This window comes from Uloborus diversus, chromosome 7 (assembly GCF_026930045.1).
Source record: "Uloborus diversus isolate 005 chromosome 7, Udiv.v.3.1, whole genome shotgun sequence".
Classification (NCBI taxonomy): domain Eukaryota; kingdom Metazoa; phylum Arthropoda; class Arachnida; order Araneae; family Uloboridae; genus Uloborus; species Uloborus diversus.
The window spans coordinates 111526449-111536794 of record NC_072737.1 but is presented as its reverse complement, the minus strand read 5'-3'; the positions used below and the strand labels follow the sequence as shown (position 1 = coordinate 111536794).

General features: G+C 34.4%; 1 protein-coding gene across 1 annotated transcript in view; it reads left to right on the top strand.

The window, feature by feature from the left end:
* Positions 1 to 1452: 1452 nt before the first annotated feature.
* Positions 1453 to 10346, top strand: part of LOC129225497 (protein henna-like) — a 76770-nt gene continuing 67876 nt past the window's right edge. Inside the window, exon 1 of the mRNA XM_054859923.1 lies at positions 1453 to 1620. Coding sequence (XP_054715898.1) covers positions 1567 to 1620 — 54 coding nt within the window. The 5' untranslated portion in view covers positions 1453 to 1566. The remainder of the gene's footprint in view (positions 1621 to 10346) is intronic.

The window sequence follows — 10346 nt, the reverse complement described above, 5'->3', positions numbered from 1 at the left end:
GAAAACTACAAAAACCCGTCAAGAAAGTACACATCGCGAAACTCAGTTCCCTGAATCACGACAAAAACAAATGCAACATGTTAGAGATGAAAATCGAATTAGTAGACTTTGTAAACAAAAACTTCAGACAGTGAAAAGCTACCTGTATTCGTTGCACGCTGTGTCGCACTCAGGTAGCGTGCGACACGATCTCTAGACAACATGGCGATTGGTTATTCATAAAATCTTGATTAATGTATTGCGCTTAGTGACACTTCCAAGGTAAAGATAAATTGATTGACGTAAGAATCATCAAAATTAGACAAGGCATTTAGCCTGTACAACGCCACACAGGAATAAACATTTATGGACTCATAAACACATTACCCTCCCTTGCGTCGCTCACGAGCAGTCGAGTGAAACGAAGGCATTGTAAAAAAAAAAAAAAAAAGAATTTGAAAAATGTACCCTGTCTTTGGTTTAAGAACGGGTTTCTTAATGTTTCATAATAAATTGCTTATGTGATTGATTTTATTGTTTCTATGATTTGGTGCGGAGGCAGGGGAGGCGCAATCCTTTGAGTTCGCCAGGGGTGCCAGACCCCATTGGAACGCCACTGTCTTCCCCCTTGCCCCTGATTTAAACACCCCTGAATTAAATTGGTTTCAAACCACCTTTTCATTTGATGAGTCCCCCCAAATATTCTTTTTCTTCATACTCAGCAAATATCAATTTATATTCCAACAGCTTAAAATCTCAAAACTATTCTAATAATCTCAACATTTTCTTTGTTTTGTTTTGAATGATCACACAATATTAAACAAATATTTCATTAAATGTACTCAGAAAAGCATTTAAATTTGATGGACCCTATTTCGTGTTGCATTTGCATTTTTATGACCAAAGCAATTTTTGATGATCTGCTGTCACATTTTCTTAAGGTATCAACAGCAATCGAGACACTGCCAAAACTTGATTGAGCTAGACTGAGTGGATTTCAAACTGAGATAAATTGCCGCATGTAAACAATTTAACATTCATTTACAAGTGTTTAATTGCGAAATGTTTTTGATTTAGGTATTCAATTCTTAACCTTATTTTTTAAGAAATAAAGGATTTTCATTTCTCTATTTAACGACTTTCAAGGGGCCACAAAAAATCGCCTATGAGTAGAATATGCGTCCTTAAGCAGAATTTTCCTAAAACTACAGTGGAGGCTTCGAAAACGTGAAAAGTCTTCGTTAAATAGATTTAGTTACATGTTTACCATTTTTATTAAACCAAGACTCCCTGAGCTCAAAAGAAGGGAAGGAAAGAAAAACTATTGCAATTAATTTTCTCTCAACGTGCGTCTGCTTATCGCTGTTTCCGAAATCCATAACTTTGCATCAATTACCATCGCTCATCGTCTGATACTATTAATCTATGCTCTATCATCACATCTTACACAGGCCGTAGATATTAACCCAGAGTGGTAAACGAAAGTAAGAAAGCAGCCACCGGCTCCAGACTTGATCGTGATTAGTTTTTGGAAGTCGCTGGGAAAAAGCTTACAGAATAATTCTACATTCGTTGAGTTTCTGCACGATGGAGAGTAAAGTTGATCTGAATGTTTTATGTGAAGAACTACAACCACAAAAGGTACCAGTTTTTCTCATTTTATCTTATTCAATACAGACCCTGACTACCACAGGGGCGTGCGGGGCACAGGCCCTTCCTTTTAGATTTAGGGGGCCCAAAATCCTCCGAATTTATCATGCTATTTAAAAATAAATAATGATTTCACTCAAAATTTAGAGTATAAGTTTTGCAAATGCCAAGACGAGGGAAAAAAATCCTAAAAAATAAAAATTCCTTTTCAAAATTTGATCTCTTTACAAATCTCAAAACCACTCCAAGTATAGTCTGTATTTACTATTAAAAGTTATATCATAGATAACTTTGATATTTACGGAACTGGAACGGGTAAAGTTTAACCACATCTTATAGAATTATCGTATACTATATCTCTTCTACTTTTTAAATGTTGCGGAATGAGGTACCACCGAATTTAGCATGGTTGTGTCAATACACAAGTATCCGAACATTTTATAGCTTCAGAATAAGCGGGAATAAGGGGAGGGGGCACAAAATGAATTTCATGCCCAGGGTCTTCAAAAATCTTAGTCGGGTTCTAGGGGGGCCCTGAAATAGAAATGTGACCATTGTCCAATATCAGAATGATCGAACTCCTTACGGCGCATTGCACAGAACAAGTATTAGGTTGGCTTTGTTTGGCTGTTTCAGCACTTATCGAGGTGTACAAACGCCTCACCAAGTTTGTCAGTTTGCCAAAATGTTTTTTTCATTCAAAATCTCAAAATACAAAAAAATAATTTATGAAAATTGGGGGAGGAAGGGAGGATATATCTATTTAAACAATAGATAGATCAGCATAGAGCAAAAAAAAAAAAAAGTGGAAAGGTTTCAGCATGAGAACAACTTAGATCGCTAAGTCTATATTATAACGGAGGTCTGAAACACGAAAGAGTTTAACCGTTTATTACAGAAATTAGTCAAGTGTCAAGTAAATTCGAAAAAAGCGTTGTTTACGTTTTCAACTAAGATTTCAACATTTTCAACTGAATGGGACACACATTTCGGTATTATTATTTCTTCCTAATTGATCCAGTAATGAAACAATTTGACATGAACAATTAATTGGGGAACAATTTAATATGATATGATATTCTTTGTTTCATGAAATTAGGAATTTTTTCATTCGACTGGTGTTTCAACAAAGAAATTCATGCCACGGCATGATAACTCGATAATATGTTTTGGTTGATTGCAATACAGAATACCGGTATTTCGAGCAATTTTGCAATTTCGTAAAACAGATATTTGCTGAGGTAAAATACCGGTATTTTCGTTATTAGCTGAAAATGATAAATATTTTGAATTAAATAATTTTCTCATTTTATAATTTACACATTATACACATTTAAAATATCAACCCTATTTTAAATGTGCATTTCTTTTTCCATGATACAGTACCCAAAATCAATCTATTGATGTAAAAATTTGGTTTCAAAAGCACGAACTAGTAGAATACCATTAACCAAAAGTAGCAGAAAGATTGCAAAATGATATTGTCAGTATGGTGAGATAAATCGCATTTTCGTGCACCATGTTTTTATTTTTTCCATTTCCCCTGATCACTCACTTTCCCTTTTGTGAAAGTTAATTTCGAGTGTAATTTTGAATGCATTTTTCCTATGAACTGTCTATTCAAACCATCAATTGCAGCAATATTTTATGATTTCTTTTTTAATTATTTGCCTCAATATCTGTACTAAATTTTGACAAAAACCTTTTCTTCTTAACATAACAAATGGTAATTTGTTGTCACCAGTTTTGGTTTGTTGTCCTGTCTCGCTATTTGGCTTTATACTCGGAAAGATAATATTAGAAATTATATACTGCCTTGAAAAGTCGCATAGAGATAAAGCATAATCAATTAACACATATTTACAGCTATTTACACAATTATAATTGTAAAGAATTTTGTAAAGAACGCGAAAACGAATAAGAGAAACTAAAAAAGTCAAATTTAGTCAAACCTATCGTAAATTTCAATCCAAAATGGCTAATAAAAAGCAAACACAAACCTATCCTGCTCAGGAGAAAATGATGTTAATATTGAAAAAGTATCGTTTATCGGAAAGAATTACAACTAGCTATACACAATAATTTCACATTAAATTTATTCAACTTTCACTTTTATTCGGAAACACATTTTTCCTGCCGTTTCTGAGACATAATCGAAAACCACAAAATTTGGCTCCCCCTTCCCTTTTAACTCCCCCCCCCAGGGTCGGGGATTTACAGTATGTTTACTTATTAATTACTTCTATCAAATTTCTTACTGAGGAAGTGCTAGCTTTCTGCACTTCTTTAGTTCACTTTCGTTAAACAATGCCATGGGTTGTTGCATGCATGCTAATTTACTGCATATACGTAATTTTGCAAATCTTCTTCCGATTCCTTGGTAAGGGGCGGTCCACAAATAATGTCACACATTTTTTAAACATTTTTAACCCCCTCCCCCTCCTCCTATGTCACAAAGTTCGTTTTACAAGCTACTTTTCGTAAACATATTTGTATTAAAAATTGCTTGATGTCACACTTCTTACTCTTTCCTTCCCCCTTATCACAAAGTCACAATTTCACAAAGTCACAATCCCCCCTTTCCCTAAACATCATTTGTGATGTAGTAATCCACAAATATTTCTTTATTGTCCCTCAGGATTGTCGAATTCATTGAGTAAAGAGAAAGTGCGCAATCCTTTCGAGTTAGTTTGAAATTTGTGAATGGCAAGTGTCCATTTTTTGCCGTGAAAGTGCGTGTTTGAAATTCTGTATCTTTTGATTGGTTGAATAAAATGTAACAAAGTAGCATATCAAATTGAAGGAAATTTACAGCTCTACAACTTTGTCATTGGCAATTTTCATGAATACTGATCCTGGGAGGCACTAAGAGCAAATGTTTGACAAAAAGAGAATTTTTTCGAAAATCATCGATTTTTCATAACATATACTCGGAAAATTATGGGAAATTTGACAAATATGTGTAGAAACAGTTTTGTAGGAACTTAATTTAGCTTGAGTTTTTATTTTAAACCCATTTTTTCCACCGTTTCCGACATAGTCTCGAAAAAAACAAAATTTTCTTCCCCCCTCCCTTCCACCTTTATTTCCGGGACTTGTAGTATTTTACTTACTAACTACCCCTAACAATATTCTAAAGTCAAAAATTATCGCATATTCCATGCACGCTGCACCCCTGCTTTGAGCAGCATTGACTGAGCTATTATTCCTTTTTGACCGGTCAAGAAATCTCGTAACATTTGAATGGGCTCCGACTGTTGATCCTTCTATTCTGCTTTTGAATTTATGATTTGTCTTATGTGTGTATCGATTATAAAACTATTTCAAGGAGTAGTTATTCAGTAATACTTAATAAATTCTAAACTACTGGGCTTATATTCTTTTCTTTTTACTTTTTTTTTTTTTTGGTTTTTACGCAGTCGGGTTTTTTGTTTTTAGTTAATAATAATTTTTTATTTTACCCTTTTAGTTAATTTTCATTAGTTATTATGATCAAAAGACGGCAAATTTCGCAATCTTGTCATTTTATTGAGAAAGTTTATATGATGAGGATTATTAAGTAACTTGCGGTGGTCTAAATTACTGATAATTAGTCCCTTAAGGGACCTTACTCAGCTTAAAGCTACATATGCTTGACCTTCAGTGAAAATGCGCGAACTTAAGTCAGCCACAGTTATATTAACAGCGCGGAAAAGTCGCCAATCAAATCTTTCTCCCAAAACTAAAAAAACCCGTCAAGAGAGTACGCGTCGCGAAACTCAGTCATTGAATCAGGACAAAAACAAATGCAACATGTTAGAGATGAAAATCGAATTATTAGATTTAGTAAACAAAAAATTCAGGCAGTGAAAGCGCGCGCATTTGTCGCACGCTGTGTAGCACGCAGGTAGCGTGCGACACGATCCCGAACTGAAAATATGGTGACTGGTTTTTGATAAGATGAATTTTGATCACTGCCATGTGTTTAGTCACACTCCCAAGGTTAAGACAAATCGATTGACGTAAGATTTATTAAAATCGGCCTTGGGGTTTAGCCTGTACAACGCCACATAGGAACAAACATAAATACATAGACTCATAAACACATTACCCTGCGTAGCGCACGCGCGCTCGGGTAAAAAGACGCATAAGGATCAATTTTTGCTCTTAGAATTCATCTCAAAAATTCACCCGGTGTAATTTCATTCAATTTGCAAGTGAGTTTTCAAGAAAGGACGAATCTTAGAGTGTCCGCCAGATGATTTTCGAAGGGCAGACACGTGTTACGGAGGCCTTTTTGATAAATCAGAACCCAAATGGAATCACATTTTTCTCAATCGTTTTTCCGACCATTTTAATTCGCTTAGACTTCCTTTCGAAATGTTAATCGTACACCATAAAGTAGGATATAAAGATTGACTTGATCGACAACCAAATAAAATAAATTTCGCCTTCCAAATACTGATGAAAGAGGAAGTTCTAGTGTCAAATTCTCTTGTGAAACTTCGTTGGGATGAAATGGATAACAGCGAAGTTTACTGATGTATTATTAACTTCAGCATGGATGAAGCACTTAACGGTAGCAATATAAATTAGAATAGATTTCTTTCTGGATTTTCCTAATTCTCTTAATACTATGTGATGTGATGATTCCTCGATTACACGTGCAAACTTACGAATTAGGGGAACAAAAACTAACGGTTGCACAAAAAAAATAGGACCCGACTTTTACACGGGCTTACTAAGAAGCCCAGAGCCCCATAATTCTAAATGGAACAAAAACAATACATAACTTGAATTCGTTCGTGACTAGAGATGAAAAATTTCCGGAAATTTTGAAGTGGTGAAAAAAAAAAAGTTTTTTTTTCCTGGTTTCTTTCTTGAAAAATTAAAATTGGAAAAAATGGAAACATTGATTTTTTTTATAATTAAAAATAGGTTTTCTTATTAGCTTTGTCTTTCTTGGAAGATATAAAGGGTAAAGCATTAAAAAATGTATGCATTCCACACATATTTTTTTCTGCTTGACGAAAATACACATAAAGATAAGCTTAATTTTTAAAAAAATAGCCTTTTTGTTTTATAACTGAGAGCTTTTTTGGTCAAACACCAGAAATAAATCGAATCGTCGTTCAACCAATGGGTAAGGTGTGTCAAACCCATTTATAATCATAACAATTACATTTTTTTTAGATTGCCAGTGAATTCTGAAATAATAATAGTAGTTATTGACTTTCAAACATGATTGATATTGTTTGAAAGAAAAATAAGTATGATTTCCCTTCCTTACTAAGTAATTTTACTCTCTGTAAATGAAAGCTATTGAGTTATTAGTTTTTCCAATCCAGTCTAAGTCCAAAAACTAAATTGGTTTTCTTTATCTTTCCAACAGAAACTCAAGACCAAAACCGCGTAATGGTTTCTAAAGCTGAACCAAGATTTAAACTAGAGTTTCATTTAATTGTACGGCCGTACTAAGCACAGTAGTAAAAGTAGTCATACCTGCACTTTTGAACAAAATTTAGCTATTGTAACCAAGTTATTCTCTGTTTCGTATTTTACTTAATAAATAAAATGTTGAAGGGTCATTACATCAAAAACTATTTAAAAAAAAAAATTCTGAAAAAAAGAAAAAAAGACATCTGAATCAAATATATAGATGAGCCAAACTTTAAAATGAAATATGTCAGTTCGAGCTCAACTGCAGATTCCGCTTTAGTGCTTAACTCAGCTGTATATAGGGTGCGGCAATAAAGCTCGGACAAAGTTTGCATCATCGAATGGAAGTAAACTAATTTCGTTTTAACGAGTGTCTGTATTTTTTCCCTCACTTGATTAGAAAAAAAATTTACAATATATTTCCTAGTTAATTTATTATTTTTCGGTTTTCATACAATTTTAAAGAAAAGATCTGCTATTTTACCAAGTAGAACGACAGTTAGTATGTTTGTTGTGCCTCGGCAAACAGTATTTGAACCAGTATGCCGCTTCAAGTGACTTGAAATGATAGTCGATGTCCAGGAAGCTTACAAAAACGAACAGTGAGCATTTCCGTTAATCGTCAGAGCTTCCAAAAAGTGAGTTCAAGAAATCCTTGGGTTTCCACGAGAGAAGAAGTTCGTGAGACGGGAAATTGTGACCGATAGTGCAACTAAAGGCAAAAACAGAGCTTGAACAGAAGCTTGACGAGTTCCAAAAAGTTCAGGCTTTTGCTGAAGAAAACAAATTTGTAGACTCCAACGATGCCAGAAATGTTTGACATGGGCCGCGGAGATACCTTTCACTGATTTACCGTTCAACAAACGCATAACCCGTAGAACGATAAGATGTGGTCTGCAGACACTCCAAGCATCTTAGAAAATGTTAAACATCGCCAAAATCTGAAGTTAGGCTTGGTCTATGATGAATCAGACCAAGCGACAAAAAATCTCTGGTTTTTGTCGATGAGGGCCGTAAAATGAATTCAAAAGTGTACCAGAAGGACATTTTAGAAGCTGTTGTACTTCTGTGAACCTAAGAGCACTTTAGCACAGCAATGTGGACTGGACATTTCGATTTGACTCCACACCCGGTCATATGGCCAAAAAGACAAGAGTGGAACAAGGTGCATTGTGTTTGACATGATATCTTCTTTCGAATGGACGTTTACTAGCTAGACCTGAATCCCATTTATTACACTGCATGGCCTATTTTAGTGTCAAAGGTGTACTCTAAACTACGCAAAAGTTTGGACTCTCTAAACCAATTGCTTTATAGGGAATATGATTGATTAAAGGTAAAAGACTTGCGGCCCTTGGATAAAAATTTCAATAAACAGTTGCCCCTCTGTATTACTGCAAAAGACTGCCAATTTAAAACCAATTAAATTTATTGGTTCTAAAGAACTTTTCATATTATTATTTTTTGTGTTGTGTTAATTTATTTATTTTTAATAAAGTTACATGGAAAATTGCTTGTCCGGGCTTGTTTCCCGCATCCTGTACATTGGGTTCGCACAATCAGGAGAAACATAGTTAGGTGGTAAAAGTTATGCTTGTTTGTTTCATGAAAAAGGAAAAAAAATTCTTCACTAAGGATTTCATTTTTTTGTCCAAAAAATGTTAAAGGTTTTTTCATCTATATGCAAATTATATTATCATTCACAACTTGCATTATCAAAGTTAGACAGTATTTTAAAATACAAGTAGGCGGGGAGGATATAGCATCAGAATTTAAGTGTAAGAAATTTCTAATTTTATCACTTTTTGCTGAAAATTTCAATTAAAACTTCCTGAAAAGTTGAAAAAAATCAATTTTTCAATTTTTCCGAAGTGGAAATAAACCTCTTCGGGAAAAAACGTTTTTTACCCATTTTTTCGGAAATTTTCCGTTTTTTTCCGACTGTTTTCATCTTTATTCGTGACAAATAAAAGTTTTTTTCAATCGAGAATAGTAGCTTGATGGTTTGCATTTCCAAAGGCTATGATTTTTTATAAGCTTCAGGTTATCTTTTCAGATTTTTTATTCATTCTAAATACTTTACGAATAGAACACAGATGAATATTGAACAGGTGTGAAGAACTGAATAATTCACACGTCACTGGAGAGCGCATTTTTTTAAAGTTAAGCAGTTGTAATGTTTTCTAAGGGTGATCAAAAAGTAACTTTTCCAATATGCTGTTACAAATTTTGAAAGTAGTAATTATTTTTATATGCTAAATTTGTTGTAATCTGGCTAGTATAAAAAATACCTAATGTCACACTTATTTTTACCCCCCCCCCCCTTGTTACACTGTCACAATTTCTCGAACCCCTCTCAAAGCGTGACAGAATTTGTGAACAGCCCCTATGCCACTAAAAGAGTTTGCTTAAAACGTTAACATTTTTTTTCAATAAAAAAATACTGATTTAGTATTTTATTTAGATTCTTACATTACTGGTGTTTTTCTCTTACGCTGATGATATTTTCTAATGCGCAATTTTATACAAACTTCTACAAAAAAAAAAAAAAAAAGCGCTTAACTCTGTAGTGGACTCACCATGTTACAATTGCGAGGGACCCTCGCAACCACAGCTGCCCCGCCAGACATTTAAAAAAAAAAATGCATATGATAAAAAAAATTGCATAGTTCTATTCAAGGACGAATACAAGGGAGGGGGGAGTGTCCCTCCCTTTGAGTGACTCTGCATCGGCAATTTTTCCAAATTGAAGTTCTAAATCTCAAATGCAAACTATTCTTTGACGACATTAAGGACAGAAATGGGGATCGGATCTTCTTCCCGGAACTTTTTTGGAATTGAAGTTTCAAAAGGGCTGTTTAAAAGACGATCTTTGGTGAAATTAGGAAGATGAGTTTGGATGCTTTCTCAGAGGTATTTTGCCAAAATGTGAGTCCTAATGATGCGATTGTAAATAGAGTTAATTTATGGAAGAAATGGATTCAGTGACTCGTCCGGTAGTTTTTTGAAACTAAAGTTCCAAAGAAGGGCAATTTTAGACGACCTTCGATCATGTTACGGGAAAGAGTTTCGAAGCACTGCCCCGGAATTACTATAAAATTGAGGTTCTAAAATGCAAATTAAGAAAAACTCAACGGAAAAGGAAAGGAATATGTTTGTGGACCTCCTTAGATTCATCTCTACATTTTAGTCGTGTCAATCGTCCCGTCCTTGGAACAACTTCTGGATCCCCATCCAGAATTTGATTCCATGATTCTGTTATTGACAAAGGGGCCCTAAAAATCCAATGAGACGTGTCC